The sequence below is a fragment of the Ovis aries genome, chromosome 18 (assembly GCF_016772045.2).
Source record: "Ovis aries strain OAR_USU_Benz2616 breed Rambouillet chromosome 18, ARS-UI_Ramb_v3.0, whole genome shotgun sequence".
Taxonomy (NCBI): domain Eukaryota; kingdom Metazoa; phylum Chordata; class Mammalia; order Artiodactyla; family Bovidae; genus Ovis; species Ovis aries.
Window position 1 is genome coordinate 25,235,363 of NC_056071.1, and position 12,783 is coordinate 25,248,145.

General features: G+C 42.4%; 1 protein-coding gene across 1 annotated transcript in view; it reads right to left on the reverse strand.

The window, feature by feature from the left end:
- Positions 1-4,422: 4,422 nt before the first annotated feature.
- Positions 4,423-12,783, reverse strand: part of TRPM1 (transient receptor potential cation channel subfamily M member 1) — a 76,608-nt gene continuing 68,247 nt past the window's right edge. The window contains exon 26 of the mRNA XM_060401392.1: positions 4,423-6,950. Coding sequence (XP_060257375.1) covers positions 5,693-6,950 — 1,258 coding nt within the window. The 3' untranslated portion in view covers positions 4,423-5,692. The remainder of the gene's footprint in view (positions 6,951-12,783) is intronic.

The window sequence follows — 12,783 nt, forward strand, 5'->3', positions numbered from 1 at the left end:
ACAGAGCACTGAGCTGAGCTCCCTGTGCTACACAACAGCTCCCCACTAGCTATCTGCTTTACACACTGTAGTATATATGCGGGCTGCCATCTATGGGGTCGCACAGAGTCGGACACGACTGAAGCGACGCAGCAGCAGCAGCCGCAGCAGCAGCAGCAGCAGTATATATGTGTCAGTGCTACCCTCCCAATGCAGCCACCCCTCCATTGTGTCCACATGTCCATTTTCTATGTCTGCGTCTCTATTCCTGCCCTGCAATGGGTTCATCTGTACCATCTTTCTATATTCCACATATATGCATTAATATACAATGTTGGTTTTTCTGACTTACTTCACTCTATAACAGACCCTAGGTCCATCCACATCTGCAAATGACCTAATTTTGTTCCTGGTGCCTCATTTTATAGGGGCATTCATTAATCCTGTTGGATTAGGATCCCAGCCTTTATGAACTCATTTAACATTAATTACCTCGCAAAGAGGTATCTCCTATCTCCAAATACACTCACTGATTTTCAGCTTTAGTGTCTGAATTTTGGGAGAATCAGTGCAATTCCAAGCATTAGTCTTGGTCTCCTTGATACTCTGTACCTTTGAAATAGCTGCCTATCTCCTTCTTTGTCTCTAATGTCACTCTTTTGTCCTCCTGTTTTTCTGACTCTGTTTCTTGTATTGGTTCTTCTATTGTGCGGGATAGGAGGATAGAGGGCAAGAAAAGAGGGTGACAGTGGATGAGAAGGTTGGATGGCATCATTGACTCAATGGACTTGAATTTGAGCAAATTCCAGAAGATAATGAAAGACAGGGAAGCCTGGCATGCTGCAGTCTATGGGGTCGCAAAGAGTTGAATATGACTGAGTGACTGAACAAAAATGGTGGGGGATAGTGGTATTCCCTGCAGACCATTTCCTTTTCCCTGTGAAGAGGGGAAGAAAAAGCGCTAACACTTTTTGAATACCTATTATGTGCTAGGTAATGTATATATTCATTCAGTCAGTTACCAAATTTGTATTGATTGCTATATATGGATGCACTTTAGTCACTCAGTCATGTCTGACTCTTTTGACCCCATGGGCTGTAGTCTGCCAGACTCCTCTGTCTGTGGGATTTCCCAGGCAAGTGGGGTGCCATTCCCTTCTCCAGGGGATCTTCCCAACCCAGGGATCAAACCTGGGTCTCCTGCATTGGCTGGCAGATTCTCTATCATCTGAGCTATCAGGGAAGCCCTATTGATTGCTAACTCTGTGTTAAAAACTACTTGGGTCACTAAGAAGACAGTTTCTACTTTCCTGGCACTTTCATTACAGGTGGAAAGATACACAAAATTAATGTATAACAAGTGCCATGAATTGAAAAATATGGGAAGAGGATGAGGGCTTTTTTTAAATGGGAGATAGAGTGTGATCAGGGAAGTCTTTCTGATCAGATGACATTTGAGCAGACAGAAACTGAAGGGAGTGAAGGAGCAACCCAGGTGGAAATCAGGAGGAAGAGGAGAGAGTCATGCAAATGCCTGGGGTTGAGATCTTGTCTGGTGTGTTCAGAGCAGCCTAATCCAGTGGGAGAAGAGGTCAGAGAAAATCAACAAGCCAGATCACATAGGTTCTGAAAGTTCAGGTGCTTTTGTGATGCTTTGAGTTGAGAATGACTTGATCTGACATTTAAAAATACACACACACACACACACACACACACACCCCCCACTGTAGAGGTACGTAATGATAGAAGCTGTGAGACTGAATAGAACAGGACCCTACATTGCTTCTCCCCCACCTCCCATGCCCTAAACCTGCCTCCTGCCTGTCAAAAAACTTGAGTCAAAGAATATATTTAATCAGAGAAGTGAGAAAATTCAGAAGCAAAGGAAAACAGTCAAACAGGACAAAATAATAACAGTTTAGTCATTAAGCACAGTCAAGGACCTTTAGTTCCTCCTCAGGGGCTATAGATGATACTCTGAGCCATATCCCGTGAACTGTCTTCAGTTAGTCAGTTCAGTCACTCAGTCGTGTCCGACTCTTTGTGACCCCCATGGACTGCAGCATGCCAGGCTTCCCTGTCCATCACTAACTCCTGGAGCTTGCTCAAACCCATGAACTGTCTTACAGGTACTGAAACCCCCACCAGGCAGAAGAGGTTAACTATCAATACATGACAACCAGACTGTATTCATGACCTAAGCTGCCACAATTCTGAGAATTGTCCTCAAAGAAATGGGAACAAACCAACACCAGGACTGAAGATTGATTGTACTCAAAATTATCAAGATGACACTGGTCAGACCACTGATGACCGATTTCAAGATGACTGTCAGAGCTGCCTGTACTGTTTCTGCATGAAGCCCCCTCCTGCCTAGAAAAGCCCTTGTCCACTAATTGTCAGTGGTGGGAGTCAGCCTTTGAACAGGAGTCTCCTCTCCCCCTGACCCCCTGCAACATTGCCAGCTTCTGAAATAAAGCAAACTTCCCACCAACCTTGCCCCTTTACTGACGTTAGAGCAGCCAGCAGCCAGACCCCACTTTCCGTAACAATACTAGTTGGGGACTATTAGAAGAGTCCAGATAACAGAAAGTGATGATGGAAGCAGTCGGGGAGAGGTAGTTTTATGATGGTTATGTACAAGGAAATGGCAACACACCCATTATTTTTGCCTGGGAAATCCCATGGGCAGAGGAGCCTGGTGGGCTATAGTCCATGGAGTCGCAAAGAGTCAGAACATGACTGAGCAACTAAACAACAACAACATCTACAAAACTATGCCATTACCTGAGTATATAGCCCTTGAAGATAACTATTAAGACATTTAAAACATCTTTTTCCTGAGGGGGAATTCTGGGAAGATGACAACAGCAGCATAATTTTTCAGTTTCCCCAGGAAAACAGACAAAGGAACTATAAAGCAAAACCGAAGCCCCATGGACAACATTCACCACAAATCTAAGTGAACTAGTTTCCCCAAGATTTCCAAAATATAGGTAAGTAGGAGCAAACCACAGCACTTAGAAGATTTTTGTGATATCAGCAAAGGGAATCAATGAGGCATCTGGAGAATTCCCAAATAGCCAGAAGGTATTTACTGGCCTGGCCAGTCAAGTGGAGAAGAGCAAGTGAAGTAGAGAATGGTGTTTGGGAGCGCAAGGGCTCCTGGTGAGGTCTGAGGGGTAGAACTTTGGAAGCTGCTAGAGGAACTCTTGAAACTGACCTACCTGTGCTTCCTTTAAAGAAAGGGAGCCACACCAAGAACAGACTGCTGAGCATGGAAACAAAATGAGCCAAGTCAAGACAAAGGAAAGGGAAGGTCCAAATAAAGATGGAGGACCAGGAATCTCTGAAAATAAGCTGACTTTACAATTTTTTTTTGTTGTTTGCAGGGCATCTTAGTTCCCTGACCAAGGACTGAACCTGTGCCCTGTGCAGTGGAAGCATGGACTCTTAACCACAGGCCCACGAGGGAAGTCCCCTGGCTTTTACAAAATTTTAATGCCAGACTGTGAAAATAAAGAAGGTTCTCTTGTGAAGTTAGAAAAGCTATCCTGACAACTGCCGTCTTCAAAAAGTTTGAGAAAACCTATTTCACATAACAATAATCAAGGGAAAGCATGGAAGTCAAATCCCATAGACAAGTATTGTAATAAAACAAAGAAGATCAGAATAGCATTCCTACAGACGGTAAAAGCACATCAGGAAGACATACCCTTCATACAGATCAAAAAACAACACCCAGCATTTCATGGAGCTAAAGACACAAAGAAAATGATAGGAAACATGAATAAATTAGGTAAACCAGAATTAGAAATATTGCTTCCCAGGTGGCTCAGATGGTAAAGAATCCACGTGTAATGTGGGAGACCTGGATTCAATCCCTGGGTCAGGAAGATCCCTAGAGAAGGGAATAGCTACCCTTTCCAGTATGTCAACAGGAGACTCAGTGAGACTCCTGGGGATAGATTCAGGCCCCACACCTGAGGCAAGGTAGGAGGGACCTAGAAAGGCGACAGGTGTAATGAGTGGACAGGTGGAGAATTCTGATGAGAAGCTTTGCCTTCTTCAAACCTGTTCTCTAGGGCTGTCAGAGGTTCTCCAGCTTATTCTGAGAAACACTTTTTATTTTAGGGTGTGGCAAAGGGCCTAAGAATTTATGTTTTTGAACTATGTTGGAGAAGACTCTTGAGAGTCCCTTGGACTGCAAGGAGAGCCAACCAGTCCACCCTAAAGGAAATCAGTCCTGAATATTCATTCGAAGGACTGATGCTGAAGCTGAAACTCCAACACTGGAGACTGAACTGAACTGAACTGAAAGGGCTGAAAATTTTCTGGGCATCCAACGCAGAGAATTAGGAATGAGGCCAAATAGAATGGGTTTATCCTTGGGTCAAATAACACAGGGAGCAGGATTGATTGAATAATCTCGATGTAGCAATAGATAAGCAATTGTTTTCTTTATTAAATAAATGTTATCATTTATTAAATGTCAAAGTCCCATCATCCATGCAATGGTGTAGCAGTGCTTTCTGGTAAATCCAGCCCAGTTCAGGGATTCTTATCTGTGCATGAACTTCTTCAGCCTCCAGAGTCTCTCTGATCAGTACCTTTGGCACAACGGCACTGTGTCTCTCTCTCTACCTCTCTCCCCAACTCTTTGCCACTTTATGGCAATGTTATGTCTGAAATTCCAAATTGAGCCTTACCTTCTGTTTTTAGCTGTGACTCATCTTTGACACTCTTGAGAACTCCCACCTCAAACATGGATCCTTTAGATTTTAGCCACAGCTTTACACAGACCATTGCAATAGACAGAAGTACAATTAATTTGTATTTGGCATCCAGGACTATATGACAACAAGAAGATTCATATGGGACACTATTTTTACACATTAACAAAACTATTGGTCACCTTACCCTATTACAGTGTGACCTCTGATATAATCGTGGCCTTTTCTTCTTATTGTGTAATTTTAAAACATGAAAACATAAAACAAAAACCCATAAAGAAGATATGATACTTAAGTCCCCTTTCCAGTCCTCCCTTCTTGCACCTCTTAGTTTGTTTTCTCTTCCACCCCTCATTTTCTCATGTTTGCTTTTTCTTTCATTTCTCTTTCTCACATAGCTGCTTACTCCCTTAAATAAACTATTGGTGACACCCAAAAGCATGTCTTTGTCTGTTTTTGGTTGCCCTCAGAAATAGAGATTGTTGTAACTGTTGTTTAGATGCTATGTCATGATGGACTCTTTTGTGACCCCCAAGGACTGCAGACCCCCGGCTCCTCTGTCCGTGGGATTTCCCAGGCAGGAATACAGGAGTGGGTTGTCATTTTCTTCTCCAGGGGATCTTTGTGGCCCATGGATTGAACCTGGGTCTCCCTTTAGTGGCATGTGGATTCTTTACCTCTGAGCCACGTGGGAAGCCCCAAAGAGCTCATAGGCTCTTGCCTATTGATTAAGCAATTGGAGTCTTCACTTTTCTTGATCCTATTCCAACTAAAAAAAAAAAAAAACTAAGTTTATTAACATATGCTACCAAACTATTACTTAAAGTTTAGTGCCTTTACATTTTAAATTAATCAAAATGTAAATTAAATTAATGGTCAAAGATCTCTCATGAAAATGTTTTCAGAAACTGATGCTGTCTAGATGACCAAGATGGAGCTCATCTGTGGTCCTGATGTAAAAACCAAAGAAACAAAACACACTAGCACTCTGTTTCTGAGGAAGTCTTCTCTTGCTGAACCTTGGGGTCTTCCACTGTAATTCCAGACACAACTACTAAGTTACTTACACTGCTGGCATGTCCAGGTCTGTGTAAGTTGCCCTGGAGGGCTTTCACACTCCTAGGACGGCTGTGTAAACTTTTTGACCTTGAAGATGGGAATCCCAAAGTTTGGTGTGTTTTCACAGACAGTAAGTTTTCCTTGTCAGTTCTGTCAGTAAAAGACAAGCAAGAGATCTGAGGGGCTGTTTTAAAAACACAGTTTTCATCTTCCTTGTCTGTGAAATGTCCACAATGCTCAGCCTGCAGTGCAGCTTCGGACGAAAAGGAAGGTATTTCCGTGCTCCGAGAACGCATAATCTTTTGAACTTCATACTTCCATTCCGTGGTCCACTGCTGAACTGTCGAGGGGCATGTTGGGTCCCCGGCTGCACCCCAATTGTTAGCCCCGCCAACCACCTTTCTTCCCCGGGAATACACAAAGCTTCTGGACTTTAGCGTTTTACAAGCGCTGAACGTCTCATCAGGGTAATAGCGGCTTGGCTTTGTTTCTTCCAGGGGATAAGAAATGATGCCTTCTATCTTTGTGGTTTCCACTGTCAGCTGAGTGCTTTTTTGAAAATCCGACTTGTTTTCTCCGTGTATAGCATCTGTTTGACTTAAACGTGGGGAAGTCATTTCTTCTTTTTTAGGGACTACCTGCCTTTCATCATTTTCAGCGGAAATCCCAGTATCTGAACCTGACTTCGGTTCCGAGCTGCTCTTGCCGTTGTCGGAGGCAAGCTGACCTCGGTCTGGGGATGCTGGCGCGCCGGTACTGGGTGGCAGGCGAAGGCTGCCCTGGCGCTCTGGGGCCAGGTACGTCCTTTGGTCCTTCTCTTCCTTCCCACGGAAGGAACCGGCTTTCTTCCTGTTCGCTGCCCCCGGGGGCATGCAGAAGGAGGTATCCTCATACAACAGCTCGTCCCCGTTGAAATGGTACCTATACAGGCTGTAGCCATCGGCGCTGCTGATGCTGCTCCGCCTGAGAAGGAACGTGGCATCACATTCCGAGGAGGCCCGGGACCGCGTCTGTATCAGGTCAGACTTGTCGATTCCCGCCAGGTTTTCCAGCGCGTTCACCATTCTGTTAGATAGTTCTTCCAGTTGGGAGAGGCGAAGGTCCACAGTTTGTAGGGAAGTTTTCATAAAGTTTTCTCTTTCGTTGATTTCCTCCAACCTCATGGACATGTTTTCAACTCTAGTAAATACAAAGGGACAGGTGTATTACCCCGAGATGAACTAAAGATTAAAACCAAAAATTAATGTTATTGTTGTTGTATGATTTTTTCAGGCTTTGGGGAATCATGGGACTCGGACATATTTTTAAACGTCACACACTCCTAATATAACCACTGAAAATTACCCTGAGGAACATCAGGAAACAACAGAAGTACAGTTAACACATACGGTGCTCTTTACCATTCAAAGCACTGCTGCTGCTGCTGCTGCTGCTAAGTCACTTCAGTCGGGTCCAACTCTGTGTGACCCCACAGACGGCAGCCCACCAGGCTCCCCTGTCCCTGGGATTCTCCAGGCAAGAACACTGGAGTGGGTTGCCATTTCCTTTTCCAATGCATGATAGTGAAAAGTGAAAGTGAAGTCACTCAGTCGTGTCCGACTCTTAGTGACCCCATAGACTGCAGCCTACCAGGCTCCTCCGTCCATGGGATTTTCCAGGCAAGAGTACTGGAGTGGGGTGCCATTGCCTTCTCTGTTCATCACACTAAGTACCTTATATATGTATTAATACGTACTCACCAAGGTCCTACTCTAGGCTTGTTTAATCTCACAGCAGCCCTATGAGGCAGGCAGTCTTTCCAACACCCCCGTTTTATTGATGGGGCTTCCCAGGTGGCTCAGTGATAAAGAAACTGCCTGCCAATGTAGAAAGACGCAGATTTGATCCCTGTGTTAGGAAGATTCCCTGGAGAAGGAAATGGCAACCCACACCAGTATTCTTATCTGGGAAATCCCATGGACAGAGGAGTCTAGCAGCTGCAGTCCATTGGATTGCTGAAGTGTTAGTGACTGAAGAACAACAACATTTTACCCATGAAGAAACAGAGTCAAGGAGAGGGTAAATAATCTGCCTAAGGATGAACAGCTGGCAGACACTGGGGCTCCAACATGATCTCCAGCTCTGCTGTCTTAGCTGGCCCATCACACTGCCTCTGATGATAAAGGAAGACACTAGCACTTAGGTTTGAGAGATTTGAGTATAGCTGTCAGCAAGGAATGGTTACAATGACAAAATAAATACATTCAAATCCTTATTTGAAATTCAGGGGATTCAGAAAATACATTGTTAATAGTTAAGTTTAGGTTTATCACAAATTATTGGAGGAATGCAAATCAAAACTACAATGAGCTATCACTTTACACCAGACAATATATCCCTCATCAAAAAGTATACAAATAACAAATGCTGTAGAGGGGTGTGGAGAAAAGGAAACTTCCTACACTGTCAATGGGAATGTAAGTTGGTGCAGCCACTATGGAGAAGAGTATGGAGGTTCCTTAAGAAACTAAAAATAGAGTTGCAATATAACCCAGCAATCCCACTCCTGGGCATATATTCAGAGAAAACCATAATTCAAAAATATACATGAACTTCTGTGTTTATAACAGCACTAAAATAGCCAGGACATGAAAGCAACCTAAGTGTCCATCAACAGATGAATGGATAAAGAAGATGTGGTATGTATAGACAAAGAAATATTACTCAGCCATAAAAGAGAATGAAATAATGGCATTTGCAGCAACATGGATGGACTTAGAGAATATCAGACTAAGTGAACTAAGTCATATGGAGAAAGACAAATACCAAATGATATCACTTATATGTGTAATCTAAAATACGACACAAATGAACCTATCTATGAAATGGAAACAGACTCATAGACTTAGAGAACAGACCTTGTGGTTACCAAGGTGGGGAGAGAGTGGGGAGGGAAGGTTTGGGAGTTTCTGATTAACAGATGCAAACTAGTATATGTAGGATGTATAAACAATTAAGGTCCTACTGTATAGCACAGAGAATTATATTCAATATCCTGGGTAAGCCATAATGGAAAAGAATATGAAAAATAATATAGATATGTATGTAACTAAATCACTTTGAAGCAGAAATTAATACAATATTATACATCAATTATACTTCAATGAAATAATTTTTAATGCAAAAATAATTAAGTTCAGATTATCAGATATTTTACTTCAGGGACAAGTAGTCATTTAGCTATCTGAGAAATACCAATGAACTTAAATTGTTAACTATATTTAATAATTGGTATTCCCTTATGGGATTGTAAGGAAGATCATGGTAGATTATAAATACCTGCTTTTGGATTTTCTTCTAATTCTTAGATGATCAGGCAACAGCCTGTGAAATCATAACGTTGCCTGAACTAAAACCTGCTAAGGTTCTACTGTTGGCCGCATTGAACAGCTGTGCTCTGATGTGTGGGAGGGTCCTTGGATTCTATTCTTAATTTTTTTCGTGAGGAGAGAACTATTTTTATGCCCCTTAGGAAACCACATCATTTGAGCAGGAAGGATCTGGCTTCCTGGAAGTTTGCCACCAGGAGGACCGATTTCACCAAATTCACCATGTATGAGAAGATGTGACTTCCTCCTTTAGAAGCTTCCCTACAGGGATTAACACACACACTAGTATATATGAAATAGATGATCAAGATAAACCTACTGTGTAACACCAGGAACTCTACTCAATATTTTACAATAATCTCTATAGGAAAAGAATCTGAAAAATATATATATATATAAAACTGAATCATTTTGCTGTACACTTGAAACTAACACAACATTGTGAATCAACTATGCTTCAATAAGTAAATATGAAAAAAAAAAAAAACCAAGCTTCCCTACCATTGGGCTTCCCTGGTGACTCGGTGGTAAAGAACCCACCTGCCAAGCAGGAGACGTGGGTTCCATCCCTGGGTCAGGAAGATCCCCTAGAGAAGAAAGTGGCTACTCACTCTAGTATTCTTGCCTAGGAAACCCCATGGACAGAGGAGCCTGGTAGGATACAATCCATGAGGTGGCAAAGAGCTGGACACAACTTAGTGACTAAACAACCACAACAACCAGAGGGAGCCCGACTGCAGTTTCTAAGGGTTCTTTCTCCTCCTGCATTTCAGGGACCAACAGAAGAACTTTTCACTCCTAATTTTCCATGACTTCAAGTCCAACTTAATTTTCTCTGTTAAATGTCATGTCTTCTCACGCCCTTCAAATCCATTGCCACGAGGATTCATTCTTTTTGTATTAGAAATCACATTGCCTCTGGAACAGACTTGAGATCCTTGAACAAACACAGAATTTTGAGATGAAGCAGCTGTGCAAACTTTTTTAAAAATAAATAAGCTGGTAAAATAGAGATAAGTATCTTCTCAAATCTTTTCTAATTCTCTGCCTGACTTATCCCTTGTGTGACCTAATCCAGAAGACAGCATCACCAGCCACTCAGAAAAGGGAGACCTCAGACTCATCTGATCCTGTCACCCTGACATCTCCCTAACCGTCCCTCCTCCCCTGTGATGACTAGATAACCCCACTGTGCGTAAGAAGCCTCTTTAGGTGTCTCAGAAATGCCCCATCCCTACTGTAGCCACTCCCTTAACTGAAGCTGTGGAGGAAATAAAGCTTCAAGATGTGGTTTAAGTTAAGAATATTATTTCAAAATAGATAACTGTCAAGAACCTACTGTACAGCTCAGGGCACTCTACTCAGGCTCTGCAGTGACCTAAATGGGAAGGAAATCCAGAAAAGAGGTGATATGTGTATACATATAGTTGATGTGCTTTGCTGTACAGCAGAAATAAATACAACGTTGTATAGCAACTATACTCCAATAAAAAAGTAACTAAATAGAATGTTATTTCAAGCTCATTTTTAAATAGCTACAGCATGGAGACAGAACATTTTATGCCAAATCAAGGAAAGTTGTATTGAGTTTTTAGAGCATGTGTGAAAGAAGGAAGAAAGAACCAGGTACCATTCACTTCTCTCTGAAATGATTTAACAGAAAGGACACTAGGAAAACTATTTCCCCTTCCAGCCTTGACTTGTAACTTTTATAACATGATGACTTAAGTGTGTTTCACAAATCTTGACATCCATATATGGAAATCAAAGGAGGGGTTTCCATTTCAGGAGGGGAAAGAGAAGGGACGGAGGAAACCGTTGGGAAAGGGTCCCATCTCTACACACTGAATGGCAGGAAAGCATATAAGAGAAATCCATCGTTTATAACAGAACTCACAGTGAGATACGGACTTTCCTGACTTTTGACATCTTAATTCTGTTTTCTTTTCAGCACAGAACAAAAAACTGTTCTAGGTCCACAGCCTACCCATGAAATAAATTCGATTTCCTCTCGAAGACATATTTCCAATAATGTCGTAATCCTAAGGTCATGTTTTCTCTTTAAAGCTATCATACAGTTAGTTGACTACTTTTTCTTTTGGTGTATGGTTCTTTTTTTTTTTTTAATGTTTATTTATTTATTTGGCTGCACCAGGTCTTGTTTGTGGCATGCGATATCCCTGCACCCCCTGCATTAGAATTGCGGTTTCTTAACCACTGAACTACCAGGGAAGTTGCTGACCCATTTTTCATTGGATCATTTCCCCCTTATTATTGAGTTTTGAGAGTTCTTTAGATATCCTGTACACTAGCCCTACAGCAGATATGTGATTTGCATGTGTTTCCTCCCAGTCTGTGCCTCATTTTTCATTGTCATAGCAGTGTCTTTTGTAGAGCAAAAGATTTTTCTTTTGATGAAATCCAGTCTATTACTTTTTCTTTTCTTTTATAGATGCTTTCTGTGGGTTGTACTTGCAGTTTCAGTTTAGTTTTAAAAACTTTCAGTGAAAGGATTCCCTGAACTCTAGGTGCTGAACAGGTATAGAATGACATGACCATACGGGTAGAGGTGGCTCGGTTCAGTTCAGTTCAGTTCAGTTGCTCAGTTGTGTCCAACTCTTTGCGGCCCCATGAATTGCAGCACTTCAGGCCTCCCTATCCATCACCAACTCCTGGAGTCTACCCAGACCCATGTCCATCGAGTTGGTGATGCCATCCAGCCATCTCATCCTCTGGCATCCCCTTCTCCACCTGCCCCCAATCCTTCCCAGCATTAGGGTCTTTTCCAAAGAGTCAGCTCTTCACATGAGGTGGCCAAAGTATTGGAATTTCAGCTTCAACATCAGTCCTTCCAGTGAACACCCAGGACTGATCTCCTTTAGGATGGACTTGTTGGATCTCCTTACAGTCCAAGGGACTCCCAAGAGTCTTCTCCAACACCACAGTTCAAAAGCATCAATTCTTTGGCACTTAGCTTTCTTCACCATCCAACTCTCACATCCATACATGACTACTGGAAAAACCATAGCCTTGACTAGACGGACCATTGTTGGCAAAGTAGTGTCTCTGCTTTTAAATATGCTATTTAGGTTGGTCATAATGGTTACAGATCTTCAAATATTTTTGTCCGTGTCTCAGTATATCTAATACCTAGAGGATTTAAATTTGAATCTTATACCACTAAACCTGAAAGTAGTTTAACCAAAATGCATTTTTGTTAAGGTTCTGTGAATAATGTTTTCCATTCCATTCACATAATAGGCACAACAATCTATAAATCACTGGAACTTTTGTAGTAACTTGGGCTTCCCAGGTGGCACTAGTGGTAAAGAATCCACCTGCCAATGCAAGAGACAAGAGATGCAGGTTCACTCCCCGGGTTGAGAAGATCCCCTGGAGAAGGAAACAGCAACCCATTCCAGTATTCATGCCTGGAGAATCCCATGGACAGAGGAGCCTGGAGGGCTACAGACCATGGGGTTGAAAAGAGTCGGACTTGACTGAAACGACTTAGCATGCACCAAGAGAATATACGCCTAAGTAGGGCATAACTTTATTGACTTTCATAGACTCTTATCTATTAAATATAACGTCCAGGCTAGTGAGAAGTAGCTGTATAGCACAGGGAGTTCAGCCTGGTGCTC